Source organism: Gopherus evgoodei, chromosome 1 (assembly GCF_007399415.2).
Source record: "Gopherus evgoodei ecotype Sinaloan lineage chromosome 1, rGopEvg1_v1.p, whole genome shotgun sequence".
Taxonomy (NCBI): Eukaryota; Metazoa; Chordata; order Testudines; family Testudinidae; genus Gopherus; species Gopherus evgoodei.
This window is the reverse complement of record NC_044322.1, coordinates 51,785,822-51,808,181: the sequence shown is the minus strand read 5'-3', so window position 1 is coordinate 51,808,181 and position 22,360 is coordinate 51,785,822. Positions and strand designations below refer to the sequence as shown.

General features: G+C 39.1%; 1 protein-coding gene across 1 annotated transcript in view; it reads left to right on the top strand.

Annotated features, from left to right (window-relative positions):
• The window catches only part of FOXO1 (forkhead box O1), a 101,126-nt gene extending 79,573 nt beyond the window's left edge, over positions 1 to 21,553 (top strand). The window contains exons 2-3 of the mRNA XM_030564003.1: positions 15,842 to 17,198; positions 17,603 to 21,553. Coding sequence (XP_030419863.1) covers positions 15,842 to 17,185 — 1,344 coding nt within the window. The 3' untranslated portion in view covers positions 17,186 to 17,198; positions 17,603 to 21,553. The remainder of the gene's footprint in view (positions 1 to 15,841; positions 17,199 to 17,602) is intronic.
• The last annotated feature ends 807 nt before the right edge of the window (positions 21,554 to 22,360 follow it).

Genomic DNA, 22,360 nt, shown 5'->3' with positions numbered 1-22,360 from the left:
TAGAATAACCCTGGTCGGGGCTCTAAGGGTATGTTGATTTGTTCCAGTGTTTGATCCTGGACAATGATCCCACACTTTCAGAGGCCTTGGGTGGCAGGCCGGTCCTCGCCCACAGGCAACCTGCCAACCTGAAACATATTCTCACCAGTAACTGCACACCGCACCATAGTAACTCTAGCTCAGGAACCAATCCATGCAACAAACCTCGATGCCATCTCTGCCCACATATCTACACCAGTGACACCATCACAAGACCTAACCAGATCAGCCACACCATCACCGGTTCATTCACCTGCACGTCCACCAATGTAATATACGCCATCATATGCCAGCAATGCCCCTCTGCTATGTACATCGGCCAAACTGGACAGTCGCTATGGAAAAGGATAAACGGACACAAATCAGATATTAGGTATGGCAATATACAAAAACCTGTAGGAGAACACTTCAACCTCCCTGGCCACACTATAGCAGACCTTAAGGTGGCCATCCTGCAGCAAAAAAACTTCAGGACCAGACTTCAAAGAGAAACTGCGGAACTTCAGTTCATCTGCAAATTTGACACCATCAGCTCAGGATTAAACAAAGACTGTGAATGGCTTGCCAATTACAGAACCAGTTTCTCCTCCCTTGGTTTTCACACCTCAACTGCTAGAACAGGGCCTCATCCTCCCTGATTGAACTATCTCATTATCTCTAGCTTGCCTGCTTATATATACCTGCCCTTGGAAATTTCCACTACATGCATCTGACAAAGTTGGGTATTCACCCACGAAAGCTCATGCTCCAAAACATCTGTTAGTCTATAAGGTGCCATAGGACTCTTCGCTGCTTTTAATGTTTTGTTAGGTGTTTTTCCTGAATCCCCAGCTCCTGAAATCATTTGACTACATGAGAATTTCACTTTCATTGTAATAAAGTAAATTTCTAGACCTGCTGGTTGCAGAGAAAAGTTTGTAAACACAATTCATAAAAGCTCAAAAAACAGAATGCAAGTAACCTCCCTCAATCTATTATTTTTTAAAATATGATTTTTGAGTGGTTGGAGTTGGCCATATGGATACGTGGGATTCTGGATTTGATGGTACAGGAGCAATAATCGGAGAGAAGCGGGAGGGGGAGCTAAGCTCCTCCATTCTAAGTGCCTCATTTGAGGCAGAGGATGGAGAGGCTGGCAAAGAGGAAGGCAGACAGAGGTGTAAATTTAATCTCCCCCACCCCGAAGGTATCTGTGCACAGTGAATCTACTGTGTAAAAATGTGAGTCAGACACAAGAAGCAATGGAAGCCAAGTGCAACAATAAACTTTAAAAGTTAGAGCTAGATTTGAATGCTGCTGTATTTTGGCACAACACTGAAGTGTTGTTGTAACACTGACAGATCCAAGTCATTGGTGGGCAGGATTGAACCTGGGATCTCTGGAGCTTAATGCGTGAGCCTCTACTGCCTGAGCTGAAAGCCAACTGGATGTTAGCTAAGGCTGTAGAGCAGACTCATTAATCTCTCTCTAAGTGATCTCAGTGCCACTAGATGGGACAGAGCACCACACCCAGAAGGTGTGTGGGCTACATTATCATTTGGCATTTTTACACTATTAAAAGGCAAAATGGCTTCTTTCGTGGCAACTTGTAGTACAGAATGGCTAAGCCTTTGGCTCGCAGATTCCATGTACTTATTTAAATCAGCCTTCCCACAGCCTTTTGAAAGACTCAGTCTTTAAAAATAGCTCTTCTACAGGATCCATCTCACAAGATTGTTATTCTCATAGTTTTTCCATGAAATTTCAAATCAGACAGTTGAGATAATGAAGAGCATTCAGTTACGTTGGATTGACGATTCAAGTATTTTTTTTAAGCTGGAGATAAACTTTCATGCTTCGGAGCATAAAACAACCACTAACTGATAAGAATTAGGAATAATACTTCCCCTGTGGACAAAAGATAACTCCATGATTATCCACCATGGTGTTTTTAGTTCTTTTAAAGCATCTAGTACTGGCTGTGTCAGACACAGGATACTTGAACTAGTTGGAACATTGGTATGATCTGGCATGATAATTCCTTTGTTCCTAAGTTTCTTCTAATGCGGCTCTCTCCAGTTTAATATGCCTAGAAAATTGGGGCAGGGCAGAGCAGAGGCAAAGATGGACGTTAGAACTATCCTATATAGCCTCAGAAAACTTCATGAATAGATGCAGGTGACAATATCCATAGGAAAACTTATTCCCCTGTTGCTAACAATTTGACCTGGTCAAATCTCTGATCACTAGTTATTAGAGGTTATATAACATCACAAAAATTTAGAGATGGAAAAGATTTATTATATCTTCTAATTAATCTGCATGCAAGGGATTGCATCCTCACATGGGTTTTCCATTGTTTTAGCTAGCTAACTTCTTGCATTTTTTATAACAAGTCTTTATGCTGTTTGCTGTGCCAAAAGTATTAGGCAGATGAATTGAGCAAGCTAGCTGAATGTGTTCCAGTTCCAAAAGAAGGGTATTTTTGGATATCCATACTCTGCTGTGATTTTAATCAGTAGATTTTTTTTTTAAAGTTCATTTTGGCAGTCTATAGAGTCCTTCAATTTGAGGAGTCAAATGGCTGTCAAACAAAATAGCAGAAAAACCTGTTTCTTCCCAGCAAATGGGTATTTTGAGGCTCACATTGGGATGATCCAAAAGTAAGTTTTTTGTTGTTGTTTTTTTAAATCAGGATCTTTACATCCTGTTCTCTTAACCAACAAAAGCAGGTTACTGTACCTTAGATGAAACTAGTGTCTTGCATTCTTCTGGCTGTGTGGCCTCTTAAATGATGATTGCTTTAAATTATTTTGGAACTGATTCCTATGAGTTTTGGAGAAATCTTGCTTCCCCAAAAACTGACTAAAGCAAAGCATTTAATGAAATTGGAGGGTTCTTCCCCATTATTTTGTATTCTCATGACTGGTCTGCTCGGAGTGGTGGCGGGGTGGGGTGGAACTCTCTCATGTTTTTGAACAAGGCTGTAAATCTGACTCTCTTTAGAATGGAAGGCTATCCCTCTCTTTATTGGTGATTTTCCAGTCTTTGTCTCTCTTGCTGTTTCTTAATCAAACTGCAGAAAAAGCTGGAAACTATCAGTATCTCCTTCCTTTTAACAACCCACAAAAAGTCAGACACATGGAGTTTTTAAACTGCCATCTTGATGGCCTGTCTAGCTGGACTTACCTACATGAATGATTTGAGTGTTTATCCTTGAAAATAGTAACTAAATTGGGAAAGCTCTTTATTCTGCAAATCCACAATGAAACCCATATGCAACGATATTTTTGCCCTAAAACTGACCTACAGATTTTCTGTAGTATGAACAAGTATTTAGCAGCAGTGGGTGAGAACACCATAACTTTAGGAATAGTATACTGGTAGGCATACCTATCAATTCCAACTTGACGAATAAGAAGACATTTATTTCCAGTGATACCAAAGCACAGTTTACTCAGCTATATCCAGTTTTTCTTTTTACTTTGATTTTTAAAAAACAGATCTAGAGTACATAATTATTTTGTTCTCCGGTGTTAATAAAAAGTGCCTGCTATTATAATACCATCTTTGGGAGCCAAGTAATAAAAAACAAAGGGCTTTAAACTGTGTTTAGTTGGTGCAGAAGAAGGTAGTGGGAAGTAGAGTGGAGATGTGTCTGCAAAGCAGCATTGCATTAGGACAATGACTTCTCCGGCTTGAACATTGTTAAAGGTAGATGTGCAGTACGTGTAGATGCATGCGTACATATATTGTGTGTGTACTATGTATGTAAATATTGCTTAGAACTCTGCCTTCTTAGTGTTACAAACTGATACTTTCTAGTTAATATTACTATCTTCACCCTTGTTCCTGTTGAATAGGCATTGCATTGCTGCTTAGCTACTAGCTTATATCCCACTGTAAAAACATTCAGATATTGCTTATTTCCTTTTTTTGCTGTTCAAAACAACCTCAGAGATGTTATGACCAGGCCTAAACAATAACCTAAAGGAACAAAAATAAACATTTTAAAACAGAAAAGGTATGGCCTGCCAAATACTATGAATAATTTATGAACGTATGAATGATCAACAAACAAAATGTTTGAAAACACTCTATGTTCCTGGGGGGGGAGACTTTTTTCTTTTTTATGTATAAAGCAAGACAAATGTGGAAACATGCCCCAAATTTTTGAAACTAAAAATAATAAAATAAGCAAAGCATGGACCTTAATCTATGGCCCTTTTTCTTTCAGCTGTTCAATGAATGCTTGGATATGAACTTGTTTGTAAACATTGTGCAGGGGTAAACTAATGATACAGTAGTGGAAAATTGCTACAGTAACTCTATAAACAGCAGTTTACCTTTTAGATGTGATTGTTCAAATAATATTAAAAACAAAACCTACAGAAAACTTGCATTCCTTTTTTTCTTTCAAGTTTATTTTTAGGAGACCCATCTAGGCCTTAAAATATCCTCCAGTATCTTGGAAGCTGATAATCTGAAGTTTTAAATTTTAAAAATGTGTGTATCCCATTCCAAACGAATGTGTGTGTGAATTGTCTCATTGAAGAGATCATATGTGTCACCATTTGGCTATCTTTTAAACTCTGTATTAAATATCTATGTATGCAAAAGAGAAAAACAAAATTGGAATCCTTAAAATAAAGAGCTGTCAGAATGAGATGAATAGTTGTAAGGCCTTGACACTTGTGCCTTTATACTTAAAAAAAACAAAAAACCAAAAACCAACTAGTTTTTTGGGTTGTTAGGATGCCTTTTAACTGTCAGTATTTCCATTGAAACTGTTTCAGAAATGTATAATTTGCTGGTTTAAATGGTAAGGGGGAAAATATTTTGCTCAAGGCTGAAACGTGGCAGTTGGAATATGAATCTTACAGCAAAGTTCACAGTTTGTTTTAAAAGTTAGAATGTTGTCATGTATATGTTTTAAATAGGTAAACAGAAAAAGGCATAGATTTAACAGCTGGGTACTTTGGGCTGAAAGAATGTTCATGGTTTGTGTCCATACCACCTTGGGGTTAGGCTCAGTCAGTAACTTTATGGGAGACCTTCCAGAGTAATGCACAAAGCTGCAGGTTGCAGTGTTGGTGTTTTGAGTAAGGTGGTTGTCTTTGCTTTGAATCACTGCTCCATTTGGGTATTAGATTCTACACCGTTGGAGATGCTTTCTTTTAAATGAAGGTGAAGACTGATATCCTGACTACTCCGGATATTAAACATGCTGTGATGGTTTTTGAAAAAATAGGGTGTTGGGTGTGTCCTGGTTATATACCTGTTTCTGTTCAGTCTGTTTCCTCTTGCAGATTCAGTTGCATAAAGCAGTGTTCTCTTCCTGTCTTAGAATGAGGTGGTGATTGTCCAACAGTGCCTAGGATTCCCAGTCTTAGACCAGGGCCCCACTGTGCTAGGCACTGTACAAATGCAACAGAAACACAGCACCTGCTTTGAGGAGATGACAATCTAAGTATAAGATAAAAGAAAATAGATGGATACAACAAATGGACAAGGGGAGCATAGGGAAATAACGAGACAACACCGGTCAGCATGAAAAGCAGTGGTCACAGCACACCATTGTCAAGATTTTTTTGGTCGACCTAGTGTTGCTATAGGCTGTTCAACAGCTGCTGTAGTTGCATTTCATTCCAGAGGTGGATGAAGTGATACCTGTGTGTGTGGATGGCATGTGCATGTGTGTACTGTTCTCCTGCACCTGTCTGCATACATTCAAGAAATGCAAAAGTAAAGGAATCCAGGCCTCATTAGCTTTGTCCAGCTTGAGTGCCCATAGTATTTTATGTTACCGTTTGCAATTATTAATACTTTTATCAGTTAAGTTGCATTTTAATTAACTTTGTGATATCCTTGAGCACCCTGGGAGGGAGGGGGAGGAGCAGAGGTGGAAAGCACTGGGAGGGGAGAAGGAGGCGAGGAGGGGGGAGCTTTGCTCCACAACCACTGGCAGTCCCCACTAATTTTGCCCCATGGGTGCTCCAGCCCTGGAGCACCCATGGAGTCTGCGCCTGTGCCTCTCACTAACCTGAATGCTACAGTAGACAGGCTACAAAGAATCCGCAGCGTTCACCAATGTAACCTCATATTTGGTCACCCTACCTAAGGAACCTTATCATTGTTTATAAAGGAAAGAGCAAACCCTATGATTTTTCTTTCCTGAAAGCCCTCCCAGTGTTAATTTAGCCCAACACAATAAAGACAAGGTAATGACATTTTATTTTCAGATTTCAATATATTTCTCATTTTATGGGCATACATTAAGATTAGACTCCCACTATCTTGCATCTTCCAGGAGGGAGGGTGTTTCTAGTATTTTAAGAGTCTTCTGTAGTCAAATAGAATTGATATATTTAGTTCACATGAAAACTTCTGCATGTTAATTGGAGCTAAAACACTTCAGTTAAGCTGCCTTAAAAAGAAAAAAAACTTTTCTGTAAACAGTGCCACACTCTCTATTTGTGATGACTTGGGTGTAACTGGAGAGAGTGGCAAAGGTGAAATAGGCTGTCTGTTAAACAGGAAATTAGTGATTAACATTTTTGTCTGAGTGATCGTAGTAATTCCTGCTGTCTGGAAAAACAAAACAAAAAAACCACTCCCATTAATCTCCCATAATAGTCGTGGAATAATATTTTTAAATGATTTCCAGGGATTCTGGCACTGGATCATTATTCTGCTACTTTATTAATATATATTGTCATCCGTCACAGCTAATCTGCAAATCTCAGAATCTTTTGTAGTCTGTTTTTATTTATATCATAGTTCAATATTTTATGAATCTCAATTCTAAGCAAAGTCTGTTTATATAAAGTATCCAGTTAAGATACTGCATCCGATCAAAGATTAATTTTCTTTAACTGAATCTTCAACAGTCACAACTCTGTAGTATTTGTTGGTATTTTCCCCATGTAGTTGTGTTGATGGTAGCTGTTATAAAGCTGTGTACAAAATTTAATTTTAAATCTTAATGTAGGCTGAATTTTTTTAATGGAGGGACTGCCTTTCTATATCTTACAAATGTCTCTAGCGATCATTCCTATGCTTTTACCGCAAATAATTCTGATTGTCCTATGTTACATTCCCTCCAGCGCAGTCTTATTCTCATTAAAAGTAAAATGATATATTAGCAAATATTCATGTACATAGTATACAATATATTCATATTACACTTAGTATGAAGCTGGGAATCCTTTTTATACAAAGAGTAGTTATAAAAGTTTAATTTGCACTAATTTGGATGATCTACATAAATCGCTATAGAAATACGTAAGTGTGACATGATAGTGGGGTTGTGTCAGCATGAGTTTGGAATGGATGCATTACTATTCCTTTCTCTGTATTTGCATGGTGTGTACATTCCATATCATTACTGTTATACTTAATGCTTTTACAGTTCTAGCATGGTTGCATTGATCCTTTCCTCATCCCCTGTGAGGCAAATAGGAAAATGTTATAAACCCAGTTTTACAAATTGGAAAGCTGGAGATACAGAGGTTTCTGTGTTACCTGCCCACCGCTCCCCAGTGAGTTAGTGGCAGATGTGGAATTAGAAATCTGAAGTTCTTTGTAGAGTGTCGATGTGGATCCTGTAGGTGCACGTGCATGCGAGATCAGTCTTTTGAAGAGCCATGCCCTTTGGGGAGTTCATGCACTCTCTGCCTCTTTGTGCTTCTGTGGGAGGGCCTAACAGGCAGGGCAGCTGTGACCCTCAGTTCCTTTTTACTAACCACGGCAGCCACACAGAAGTCAGTGAGTGACCAACCTGCTAGTCTGTAGCTTCAACTACATCTTCCCAAACTCCTTCAAAACTCTTTTGTTTCATCTGTGAAGAACTACTGTGAATGATTTGATGTGTCTGGACTAAAAATGGTGTGGTCAAGCTCCTCCAGTCTCCCATAAGACTTTCACTATAAGACACCTCAACATGGCAAATTGTGAACGTGTGGGCTACAAGTCCTGCCTTCCTGTGACAGATTAATTACACTGAAAAACGAACTCAGCAGATGCCTCTTTTGTCCAGGAGCATCTCATATAATAAGTAGATGCTCAGTATGCCTGTTGTTCATAGGGAGAACGTGTAAGTCACAAGATGTGAGGTTGACACAAGGTTGCTGGAACTAGGGGTGATGGTGGCAGCAGTGCCCTGACTTGAAGTGGTTTCCGTCGTATGCAGGGTTTACAGTTTGGTTCAATGGCTCTCAGCACAATCACTATAAAAATTGTTCCAGTGCCACCAAAAACTTAATCTCCGGGAACAATTTATGAGGTTTCTTCACATGGAGAAGAGAAAGTCACCAGAGGTTTGGTACTGGACAAACCAGCTTTGTCTAGCTTCCAGTCTGGCAAACATGGCATCTAAGACGGGCATTAGCACTGATACCAGCACCAAAGCAGAACCCACCAGCAGAGAAGACAACACCAGCACCAAACAGATGCTGATAGCTCCACTACTGAATTCCTGCACCAAGAAAGGCTACTGTGAACACAGAGGCAGAGAATCCAGGTGTTGCTCAGTGCCTTCACGCATGGTCAGTCTCGAAAGAGAACCACTAAGCCTCAGGTGGCATGGAGAGCTGGTGATTCAGAGTGGTCTGCAGGACAGAAGAGTGCCAACCCCGGTGCCAGTAATCAAAGGATGCAGCATCGACACCTACACCTGAACCAAGGCTACTTGATATGCTCCTACAAGAACCAGGATTGTGTTTTGATGCAGAGGCACTTAGTGGTACCAATGAATATCCTGGTACTGAGAGCACCATATACCTTAGTGCCACCTCAAAAGGAAATCTGCTCTTTCTTTTCATCACCAAGGCATATGTACTCACCTCCTTTGAGCAAGTAACCCTCTCATCTGAGATCCATAGGTGACACCACTGAAAGACCCATGGGCTCTCCCTACGGGGCTCTGCTGCTGCTCCATCAGGAATGGCGTTGACTAGCTAATATCAAACAAGTCTGCCACATCCTTATGGCATATTGCCGGGGCCCTACAGGAAGTATTGGGGTTTGTCCTTCACATTCTTCTAGCAGCCGATCTCCAGTACACTGTAGGAACAGAAAGAGATCACTCTCCCCAGAGACTTTCCTGTCCAGGCCAGGCCACTGCCAGTTGTGAGGGGAACTGAGGAACGATTGTGGCTGCCCCACCATTTATAAACTTGTAAGATATCACGATGAGGCAGAGGACGCATGCACAACTCTAATGGGCAGTGCTATTCAAAACACTTCAATCTTATGCACCTGACGTGCACGCGTAGCTATAGTGGGATGCACATTGACAACATCTTGAAGAACCATAGTTCTTGTCGGGTAAGTTACCTGTCTTTCCTACTTCAGTCCCATGTTTGCATCATCTTTCGGTATGGAGAAAATAGAACCAACCTAATTGTACGTATTTCTCTTAAGCTTGTAGGCTTGTCCATATTTATTAATCTGGATATACTGCAGAGGAGAGGTTTTAGATGTCCCTTGCTCCACCCAGTTAACAAAAAATATGGCTTCAGAGAACAGTTTACTTTGTAAACAATGTGAAATCTACCAAAAAGAAGGGTATTCTCCCTTTAGAGAAGTCTAGAAAATGAAGAACGGTAGAGTTTTCAAGCATCTGCTAATTAATTTTGGATTGCTTGTTTTTTAATACATTCATATCCTTGCCTTAAATTCAGTATATTAGCAGCTGAACTCACTGTGTCACAGGGAAAAGGGGAGGGGAGATTGAGAGATTGTCACCTCATTTTAAAATTAGTTAAAGTAAATTATAGCTGAAAAATTTGTGCACTGACAGAAACAAATAGCTTCCACGGGTCCTCCTAAATTTTATTAGCTGCTATTTGCTAATTACAAAGTCAGTACTGTATTGTTAATTACAGTTGTACACTTTGACACTCAAATAAGTAAATAGTGGCAAGCACAGTCATAAACCATAGCCTATACTGAAATACAGCAGAGCTAGGTTGTTTTTTTTTTCCCCAAAGGTCAAACATAACTGGAGACTTCTTTAACTTTCTTTTAGGGTCACAGATATAGAATCAGTCCCAATGAGCACCCCACAGGTGGCAGCACTCCTACCATAGTCATAATTAGCTTTCAATAAAATTCCAGCTTCTGTGCTTTGAAATGTAACTGGCATACTTAGCTTTTGAACAGAAAATCAGTTTAAATATAACATCCATTTCATGTCTTTCAAATCAAGTTTAAAGATTTGACTTCAAATTAAATTTTAAACAGTTTTTAAGTGATCCGCAGCAAAATAGCTATACATAGGGGCTTGGCTGGTGGTCAGAAATGAATGCCTCTGAATCTTGACAACCACGCTCATCTTGCTGCCAAGTTCCATTGCTGAAACTATACTTTTATCAGTCATGTTTGTGTCTGGCAAAGGTCTGTAGACACAACATCATTTAACAGCAGTGCATATTTTCACAAGAGTTACCTCTTCAACACTTTTTCCAAGTTAGTAAATCATAGCTTCTTTAATGTCCTGCAGGCTGTGTGAAAAACAGGAATTTATGTAACAAGCTCTGTGCTGCAAACTTTTTCCTGTTAGGAAAATTTTTTTTATTGTTGGCAAAGTTAGGAGACAGCTCTGTTACTCAAAGAGTGACCTCAGATGTCCTCAGTACAATAATACCAGTTTATAACATTTTTGATGACTAAGGAATTGCAGTAATTTCTTAAATATTTAACACTTTTTTTTTTTTAGGGAAGGAGGAGTTAAATGTTGCTGCATTTCTATGACCTAGTGTTTTATGTGTTTGATACTTTTTTTTAAGTAAACACTACATCTGTGCCAAGATGCAGTATGTTTACAAAATACAATAAAAATGAACTAATGCAGGAGGCTTTTAATCAACAGACTTGCAAAATAATTTTCTTTTAACATTTCTAAATCTGTAATTTTATCAGCCTTTAATTCAACTGCATCTCAAAAGTGGTAACAAAGGACTGAGTTTGTCTGGATTCTAGGAGATCCAGATACTTGAAATGTGGTCTCCCATGTGGCAACAGAGAGTCTACCCTCTTGACGTTGAGTTGTTGCTACTCAAGAGTGCTTCAGATGCAGGGAGTTCAGCCTGTGGAAGGGGCAACAATGAAATTTATGGTTGACCAAAGAGTGACATTTGGACTGCCGAAGGAGTTGTTTTTGACCCTCATTGGTTTATAGCCAGTAGATAAGATGTGAGGTGTGGTGAAGAGAAGGGCATTCGGTCTGGGTCCAGCAAAGATGATGGTGGTTAAGAGGTACACAGCATCGACAGGCAGTATTATCACCTATCAGGGTTGGGCCCTTATATGAGAATAAAAAATGGTGATTCCCCACTGTTCTAACTAGAGTACATATCCTCGGATCAGAGCTGAAAGATGTAGTATGCCAAAGAGAGGCATATCCTCATTCTAACCATTTCATATTAGAGAGCCTGTTTAAAACGAACAAACAAAAACATCCCCTTCACAATGGAGGGTGGAACTTCTGGCATTAATGTTGATATGTATTTTTAATTGGATTACTTAAAATTTTTCTTTTAAAGTAAAAACTTCTTTTGTTTCTAAAATTCTTCTTGATTCCCTGCAGCAGTGAGGTGGCTCAGATTTGCAGCAGAGCCCTTGGCAGGTTACTGCTAGCTTTGTTTTGAAATCTTGAAGATCTCCAGTGTAACTGACCCTGAAAGCATCTCCAGCAGTTAACGTGGGAGAGGAGCCTGCCGCTGCTGACTCGCTGGCAGGCGTGTAGGTCTGCCTCTGCCGCCATTGCATGGAAAAAGAGGGGCAGTGTGCCTCTTGAGATGCCCCAAGTTGCTAGAGCCATTGCCAGAAAGGTATTGCTGCCCTTGCTGGCTTCTGTCTTTCTCCTTCAGGCAGAACCAGAGAACAGGCCACCCTCCTTAAACTGTTTTCTTTGGCCTCAGGAGCTGGAATAAAAAGAGAGTGCTGTTGAGAGCTGGGACATCAATATTTGTTCATTTCCACATGTGGTAGAGCCCCTCCCCACAAAGAGAATCCTCTGGCAGGTTCCATAGCAGCTAGAGACTTCAGATGGTTGAGACACAATACTCAAGTTGCCTTCTATGGTCTCAACTCAGCAAGTCAGCAAGCTAACTCTTCCATCTGGGTGTTGCTACCGGCAGTGAGATGTACTCATTAGCTGAGTGATGATAACTTTGAGGAATGGCTGGTTGTATTAATTTCAGAGGAATAGGTGGGCCCAAAGAGGCAAAATGCTAACGTGGCCCTGTCAGTATATAACACTAAGCGCTTCAAAACATCTCAGGGTTTTGAGTACATAGACCTCAGTCTGGTTAGTCTCCTGGCAAACACATTAGAAATGTCACACCAGAATTTAGAAATGTATTGATTAGAATACACGAGAGAGAGAGAGAGAATAAAAAATGAAACATAAAGTATTTCGGAAATGAAGTTCTTTGGCATAACCACTCAGTGTGATTAATTGTGATTAAAAGTTCCTTTTTCAGAGAGAAGATATTGGTGGTTCTCTTATTTTGTGAAATAATCTTTTGTAAGGAAGATAGGGTTAGTTCTCCTGTAAAATTTTGAGTTGACCCTGTGACTGGTGGTTACTTTTCCTGCCTTTGACAAACCAGAAACAAGGGGAAAAGAAGAGATAGTAAAGATGGAGGAATGTGACTCTTTGTTGATGTTCTCATGACTCGTGGTGGCTGGTCAGTCACAGGCAAATGCTTTGAGCTGTCAGGCCACTCGTGACAGCTCTTCCTCTAGACCTGGGCTTGCTTCCCTGCTGTGGGATGTCATCTGGCTGCCTCGGTCAGGTTCCTCTTTCACCAGACCTTCTTGGGCTGGATGGGCCATCTTATTCCATTGTGCTGGTGCAGTTGAAAAGCTGAGGGAGAGAGAAGATAGGAGGACAGGAAGGAACACACAAGAGAAGGAAGGACCGAGGAGAATCTCACATATATCAATCCGTGGTTCTCGCTGGTCCAGCAGTGATGGTCAGGTGTCCCAATTTTTTGTCTTGAGGTCTGAGTGTCTTGAGGTCTGAGTGTCAAAATGACCCTTGCGGCTCACCAGAGAAGGGCACAATCTCTGGAGTGAAGCAGAGCCTGCCAGCCTTTCCTGAGGAATCCCTAAGGAGTCCATTTTGCCATTTTAATCCCTAAAGCCTCTCTTTAAGTACCTCAAAAGGGGGTGATGGGTGGAATAAGCCATCTTCTCAGGTCTTATTTTGCCCACCAGTTAGGCCTAATTTCCAGCACACCAATTTTGATCCATTCTTTTCCAGTTCCATTCTCCTGTTTAAAAGTCGTGACAGTTCTTGGGTCTGATTGATAGGCCCTCTAGTTTGCACTAATCCAGTCTTTCTGCATCTCTTATTATACTTTGTGTCAATACTCACTGTTTTAGGTGGTGTAACATTTTGAGCTTTTACCTAGTTTATGGCCGTTGCACTCACAACTGGGGCTAGGCCCGCTAGACAACAATTGTAACAGGGCCGTGGCACTGCAGCAACGTATGGAGGGGGGAAAAAGGTCCCTGACTTGGTTGGGACTGGAGAAAGTGCATCTGGAGACTTATCTGTCCTCTACCTATCAGTGCTTAGCTTCCAGGTGGCCTTAGCATGAGGATGGTCTTTTGCGGATGCTGTCCCCTATTCCTCATGTGGGATCCTCAGTTATTGAGTTCCTCCCTGATTCTTCGTCCCCCGTTGATCTTGGCTTATGTACTTGAACAAGAATACCAGGAACATTTAGGTAGACACGCTGCCCCTTTTGTGCCTTCAGCAGGAATGGGGGGCCTTGGGCGAGGCTATGCAAAATTGCTTACCAACAGCATGAGATTTTAGTGTGTTCTCTGGTTGACTGTGGATCTCCTGGATTCAGTGGCTTTTCTGAAGCTATTCACATCTCAGAAGGTGACTAGAAGCTCTAGTGAAGATATCAGCAGTCTCTTCTCTTTGCAGAAGTACAGTCATTCTTCAGGGCTGCCCGGGAGGGGGGGCAGCAGCAAGTGGGGCAATTTGCCCCAGGCCCAGCAGGGGCCCTGTGAGCCCTGGCCCGGTGGCGATCTGGGTCTTTGGCGGCACTTCGGAGGTGGGGGGAGGCATTCAGTGCTGCTGAAGACATGACGCGACTGAAGGAGACCCCGCCACCAAAAACACGGACCGCCACCGGGTGAGTACAAGTGCTGCAGCTCCCCCACTTTTCCCCAGACTCCCTGAATCCTCTGGGCGGCCCTGTCATCCTTTAACTCTTTGTGCCTTTGGGTATTAGAATGGTTAATTTCACATACTAAAATGTTCAAGGAGAAAAGAAGGTTTTAAGGATGAAATTTAACTCTCCATGAGTCATGTTTCCTCTCTGCTGTTTGTCTTCCCTCCTTCCTCATTGTTTAGCAATTGCAATTTTTATCTGTTTAACTTGGGACCTTATCCTGAAACTACTTATGCACATGAATAGATTCTGAGAGTTCAACAAGGACTACTTGTGTGTGTTTGCAGGTTGGGGCTTACATGATTGTATTGTTGAGGCTGGGTCATGCTTTAGCTTTAAAGCTCTATCCACAACATTGATATTAATAAACTCTGGAATTCCTTGTAGTTGCTATTTTACAGCAATCCCATGTTTCTAGCATAATTTGAGTTTTATTTAAAAGAAAAAAGAAATATTACAGAAAAATAGGTTTTTTCTACTTGATTGTAATGAATCCAGTCTCATATGAGGCCCTGCATTTAGGTGTTTTTGTAAAGGGTAAATTTTTGAACCGGTGAATAAACTGTTTGTGTTAATACGTATTTTGTCACAAAAGTATAATTATTCAAATCTTCTTTGTTTAGGAGTAACCCTCCTGAAGCTGATATATTACTGCAGGGAAGTATGTGTGATGAGAGGGGTAGATAGAAAGGAAATAGTTGCTTATGTACTGGGTTAAAAAATCCATTTTTTTAATAAAATTGCCCAAATGCAGGCTACACATTAGTGGGGACTCGTACAATCAAGTTGAGAACCAGTTCTTCAGTAAAACAACAAGGAGTCTGGTGGGACATTAAAGACTAACAGACTTATTTGGGCATAAGCTTTAGTGGGTAAAAAACCGAAATGAGGGGTTTTACCCACGAAAGCTTATGCCCAAATAAATCTGTTAGTCTTTAAGGTGCCACCAGACTCCTTGTTGTTTTTGTGGATACAGACTAACACGGCTACCTCCTAATACTTGATACCGTGCAAAATTCTTCAGTGAATTTTTCTGTCCTCTTATCATGATTTTGTTGTCCTCTTATCATGTTTCAAATTGATGCCTTTGGCACATGCTAAATTCTTCTTCTTTTTATCATGTCAAATGCAGTTAAAACATATGATAAATTATGACAAAACATGGCTAATTTGCTTAAGCCAGTTTTGAACCAATATGTATATTTCTAAACTAGCACCGTTCCAAGCTTTACTGTTACACTTAAACATTTTCAAACTAAAGGAAACATTGAAGGGATTTTTTTTTCTCCTATGGAGGAGTTAAAATCATTTAAATAAGGATTTCTAGCAGAACCTGCTCATAGTGCCACTGGTTGTGTTTTTAAGGAGATTTGATGCACAAAATGTTTTGAAATATAGGTTACATTAAGGGTATTAAGCAGAATATTCCTTTTCTAAAAAAAGATACTGGGTACAGCAGTTAAGTTTGGTGTTTTGGAAACTTCAGTTTTGTACAGTAATTTAGTCAGTTATTTTTATAGCATCTTTCACACAAGTAGCATCAGAATGGTTTGCTCATTTAAGTGTTACATGTTGAGATAAAGAGAACTGGCCCTTTTCTTATCTCATATTTTATCTTTCAGAATTCAATTCGTCATAACCTGTCACTGCACAGCAAATTTATAAGGGTGCAGAATGAGGGAACAGGAAAAAGTTCTTGGTGGATGCTCAACCCTGAAGGAGGAAAGAGTGGAAAGTCACCTAGGAGAAGAGCAGCATCCATGGACAACAACAGCAAGTTTGCAAAAAGCAGAGGAAGAGCTGCCAAGAAAAAGGCAGCCCTTCAGTCAAGCCAAGAAGGAAATGGAGACAGCCCAGGATCACAGTTTTCAAAGTGGCCTGCAAGCCCCAGCTCTCACAGTAATGATGACTTTGATAACTGGAGTACCTTTAGACCTAGAACTAGCTCTAATGCTAGTACAATTAGTGGAAGGCTTTCTCCAATCTTGCCAGAACAAGATGACCTTGGAGATGGGGATGTGCACTCTATGGTATATCCTTCATCAGCAACCAAAATGGCTTCTACTCTACCCAGCCTTTCAGAGATGAGCAATTCTGAAAATATGGAGAATCTTTTGGATAATCTCAACCTCTTGTCACCTAGTACATCACTGACCGTATCGACCCAGTCTTCACCAGCTACAATGATGCAGCAAACACCAGGTTATTCATTTGCATCACCAACCACAAGTATAGGTTCACCAAATCCAGACTACCGAAAATTTACATATGCTCAAGCTAGCATGAACGCTTTGCCCCAGATGCCTATGCAAACTCTTCAAGACAGTAAATCAAGCTATGGAACGATCAGCCAATATAACTGTCCTGCAGGACTCTTGAAGGAATTACTAACTTCTGATTCTCCGCCGCACAATGATATCTTGACATCAGTAGATACTGGTGTTTCTCAACCTAGTGGTAGAGTATTGGGCCAAAATGTGCTGATGGTAACAGATTCAGTGATGTCAACATACGGTAATCAACCATCCCACAACAAAATGATGACTCCCAGTGCCCACCCACACCAAGGACGTAATCAGCCAACAGTTGCAGTTAATGGTCGTGCCTTGTCACACACAGTGAACACCATGTCACATACTTCAGGTTTAAATCGTTTGTCCACAGTGAAAACTTCATTACAAGTGCCTATGAGTCACCCAATGCATATGAACACAATGAACCCGTATGCTGCTGTTAACAGTTGCAATGGCTATGGAAGAGTGGGAATTGTTTCTCTCCACCAGGAGAAGCTTCCCAGTGATTTAGATGACATGTTAATTGAACGGTTGGACTGTGACATGGAGTCAATTATTCGTAATGACCTTATGGATGGAGAAACATTAGATTTTAACTTTGACAGTGTGTTGCCTAACCAAAGTTTTCCACACAGTGTAAAGACCACCACACACAGCTGGGTGTCGGGCTAGGAGATAGCGCAAGGTAAATTCTCATACTATTTGAAAAAAAAATCTGAAAATGAATTTAAAGGAAAAATACATGCTTTAACAGATTTGGAAATGCTTAAAGTTTTAATGGTTTCCAGTATCATGTGTGCGCATCTACCATCACTTTGTTGTCTAACTTGCTAGCTTTTTAAATGGGTTGTAAATTACATTAGACTTACGCATGTGCAATGAAGATAACTAATACAGACTTCTAGCATTTGTTTGGACAGGCAGAGTAGCAGTTTTGGACATCTAGCCAGTAGTATTAAAATAAATATATAACAACAACAGAGTGGAAGTTTTCATTATTGTCTGACTTACAGAATATGTGCTCCAAATAGCTCTATCTTTTGCTTATTTGTGAACATTAATTTTGTTTCATTGTGTTTTTTCTCCTAGGCTACAGTTTAAAGCTCTTCAGACTTGTCTGACAACAGGAACTGAGAAAAGTAGTCCAAAGATGTCCTTCGCCCTTCTTTTAGTTTTCTTGATAAAACTGTTCTCATTTTTTCCTTTTGTCAGAATTGGCAGCAAACAGACTTTTCCTGTACAGGATGTTTGCCCAGTGTTTGCAGGTTATGTGCTGCTGTAGATAAGAACTGTGCCATTGGAAATTTCATTACTCTGAAGTGCCAAATTCACTACACCATATAATCACAGAAAATACTTTTGCATCATGTTGTGCTTTCGGTTTTTGTACAGTATGAGCTGTAGATGTTGTTTTTAAAAATATCTGTTTGGTCCAAAAAAAACCCTATAAACTTCTTGTAATACTGTGGTGGTCTCATGCCCTAAGTAAATTTAACTTTTATTGAAGTTACCCGTGTTCTGCTGAACTGATGAATTGAGATAACTGTGGACTTTGTTTTGCAGCTGTAGGAACTGCCTTGTATTTGTTAAAATTGATACACATTTCATATGAGAAAAGAGCGGCCTGGTAAATAAGATCCAGCTAAGCTCATTGAATAGTCAAATGTTCAAAACAAACAATAGATTAAATGGCAATTGGCATGTTACTGATCTTTTCATTATGTAAATTTATGCAAAAATATTTGTGGGTCTTATTTCCAGATTGATGAATGTTATTGTTGGACTTGAGAGAATATTTGGAATAGTTATAAAGCTATTTTGTTCTTATAATTAAAGTCTACTTTGTTATATAGCCTACCTAAAAATTTACAGAATCTAAAATCTGGCAGCATTCATAACCTTCATTTATACAGTATTTTAACTGGATGAAGTGAACACTTTTATATATTTGCTTAGCACCTTAGAGTGCTACTAAAGAAAGACAAAAGCTTAATGAGTACCTTGAATACAAAACATTTCTGTCCCATATTTTTTGGCAGAAGAGGGATGTGTATAGACAGACATTTTCTGTTTCATGTTTAGGAAATATTTAATCGGTTTTATATATGCATTTTTAGAAACTTCATCAGCTTCTATTACCGTTTTAATCCTGACTACCACAAAGTGTTAAGTATTCATTGTTAGATGCTTGTACAGTGCTTCATGTTGTATTTATTTCATGAAGGTCTCATAATGTTTGTGGACTCAAAAGCAGGATCTTTGTTTTAAGAACATTCACATTCTGGTAAGGTTAATGACAGAATTTCCATTTGTGTTTAGCATTAGTTTTTAGGGTCTGTCAGCATTTTTGTCATCACACCCTATTTTAGGGGGTTTGAAAGTGCTACTATAAAACTACATGAGGGATAAAACTTCCATTATATAACATTTCAGGGCAAGGACATATATGATCTCCATATCTGGGAGTGGGGAAGAGTAGTGAAATAGCAAAGTTACATAAGTGCAAGAGTTTTAAGGAGAAGGGATAGCTTTAGTTATTAAGGCTTTGGTCTTGCAAACCTTTACCTTTAGGTGATTAGGCCCATTGACAGCTATTTCAAGGTTTACAGGATTGGGCCTTTACTTGGTAAATATTTGCTGTATTTACATAGTTAAATTGTGTTTTGAGGGATGAATGGAGAGGTAAGACTGCCTGCCTGCCATTGATTACTGCACATCGTTTGTATTAAAAAAACAAAAACAAACCAAAAAACCAAGGATTTTTATTCTGCACTTACAATATTTGTAATTTTTACAGTAGGTCCAGAGATGGAAATGAATTTTTCTGCTGTACTATTTTCAATTCATCCGTAACTTGAAAGTGATTATAATCCTATTTTAACTCCCTTCTTCTCCATCGTCATTCTCCATGGTCTTTTGTGGGACGTGCCAGGAGAGAGAAGATTAAGAAAATATAAAAAAGTCTATGATATTAATTACAGTGTGTGCTCAGTGCTGGCAGTTCACTAAAACAGCCTGCATTTGTCTAATATCTTCCCTATCAAATTAATTATGTTTGAAATGTAATCACATCTCTTGGCCATGGCATGAGCAGAAGACTCTGTTGGACCAGTTTCCAAAGAGCCTCCTTTTTGGTGCATGTGCAAAATTTTTGCTCTCCAATTGCAGTTGACTAGAGTAAGTGAAGTACTGAGTCATATAATTTATTATTTGACCTTTATGTGCCGATTTTGTGTGCAAAAAGAGAGACTCTTTGAAATTCGACCCTCTGGTGCAGGAGCTGAACATGCTACATTTAACAATTTACCTCTTATAATTTTATTGCTACTGTATAACTTACATATATATTCTTTTTTTTATAGCTATGATGAACTTGAATGCAACGGTTCTTTGATTAAAATAGGCTGCAGGAAGTCCTGTTTGATCATTATCAGAATAGATACTTATAGATGGTGGGAATTTTGGTTCTGCATTTTCTTTTTATTTTGTTGTGTGTCAGAGTTCTAATATTTTTGCTTGTAACTGTGGGATACTGTGAAATCTAATGAAGGGTAGGTTGTCTGTCTTGAAAGCAAACATTATGTGACCTCTAGTAATAAATTCTTTTAAGTAAAAGTACTGAACTTTTGGAGTAAATTAGTTTGTCAGCATTATTGTAAATGATTGCTTTGTGAATTGTGCAAATAATCTTACCTATGCAGCTTTGGTTTTGACTTTTCTCTGGTTTGTACTGTTATTAAAAGTATATTGTATTATAGAGCTGTTCAGATATTTTAAATATAAAGATGTATTGTTTCCATAATATAGCTATATGATATATGTTTAGGTAGTAGATGCATTAATTGGAAAGCTCTGCTTTGATAAACTGACAAATTGCCTACGTTTATAAGCAAAAGTTGTGCTGCTTATTATTGGCTTAAGTCAACAGAGCATCCCTAAGAAGAGGAGAGAACTTAAATTTGGACCAATTCCAAAATAGTCTAAATTTTGCACTTGTTAAACCACTGGATGTATGTTAGTACTTTTTTTATTTTTTTTTACTGATTTGAAGTTCATATTTTCATTATGAAATTCCTAGGATTCTTAATTTATAACAGATTTTAGATAAGATATCATGTTTTTTGTAATCATTACGTAAAAGTGCAGCGTGGTTTATGCAAACAAAAAGACTTGGCATTAAAACTAGCCTCCTTTTTGAAGGTTGTTCCACAAACCAGCAATATCACCAGAGAATGGCTTGTAAATATGGCTAATTTTACTCGTGGGTGGTGTAACCACACTTCTGTGTTCCGCTGCTCTTATTCAGTAACATCGCAGAATTAAAGTTCATATTTGGATATTTTCAGAGAAGTGCCTGATGTACCTACAGACACAAGAACAATCCTTTACTGTTGTATAAAGCCATAAATGTATATAAATTATGTTTAAAAGGTTTTGTGTCCTTTCTTGTATACTGGAAATGAGATTTGTACCAGGATTCTACTTGTGATTAGCAGTTATCATATTCAAACACTGTAGTAATTACATTCCTTACTGCCTAATATTTTTAATAATGATAATCCCATTTTGACAATCTTGTTGGCATTAGCAATTTTATGTGGAAAAATACCTCATGGTACCAAGTCTTGGAGTTCAGCAAGATGATACCATATTAATAAGCAAACACTAACTGCAAAATAGCTAACAGATTTTCCAATACTTCGTGTAAAGGGAATTATCTTTTGGAATTTCTTCTGGAATTGGAACTGTATCAGGTACAGTAACTTAATAGGGCTGTGTTAAGTATTTTATCACAACCTATTGTGATTAAAACTAACTTGTTTATAACTATTTGGGACTAAACACAAGAAGAATCCATGCCTGAGTTGACAAGATATATTGTGTAAAGATACTTTGTTGCTGGAAGCTGCTTTGCACAGCTCAAGCATTGTTGCCATTGGTTCAACAAACCTAGTTCAGAGAAAATTGCAAAAATTCCTGAAATCCCTTCAGAATGCATATTTGTAAGTATAAGCTTTTAATAAAATGGCTATGACATGAGATGGTGATTAATGTATTAGAACATTATGTAATACATTTAGAAAATGTGAAACAAAAACTTACAGGAAGGAATTACTCTTAAATTAGCATGTTACAGATTAGATCCTAAAATCATTAGATGTGGGAAGGGGAACAGGTTTTGGACGGGGTGTGAGTGGGGTGGCAGCAGAACCTTTTTTAAAAAAAAGATGGAACACATTATTATAACCTGAGTGCTTAATCCAGAAATAACCCACGTGGCTGAATAAATTCTGAAATGGAAGAGGAGGTGTTTTGTAGCAATTTTCTGAAGCCAAAAATCTCAAGTGTATTAGTCTGGGACATGGTGGTTCCAGGTGAACAGCTTCAAGTCTGTGCTATGCTTAAATAGTAAATTATTCAAATTTTCCTGCTGAAGAATTAAAGAACAAAACAAAACTATTGACCCTGTTTTTCCCTACCCTTATCTCTCCCTCCTCTTCCTCTTCATTTCCATCTTTTCACTTCTCCCCACTCTCCACAGGTCAGCAATGCTTTCCCTCCCACAATAGCTGCAATTCATAGGCTAAATTGTATGATTGATTTATTATGGAAATAGTCTTGTTATAATCAATGGGGGGCAACTCCCATGAATAAAGAGAGCCAGATTTGACCCTACTTCTTGTTAGGTTATGTTTCCAAACAGAACTGAGAGGGGCTGACTCCCAGTTTTATTAATAACACTCTTTTCCCCCTACAAACCAAGTAACACGTTTCTCAGAGCCCTGCAAAGGGAGGGGGAGAGAAAGAGATTACAGAAGGCTAAATTCAGCTTCCATTCAAGTCACT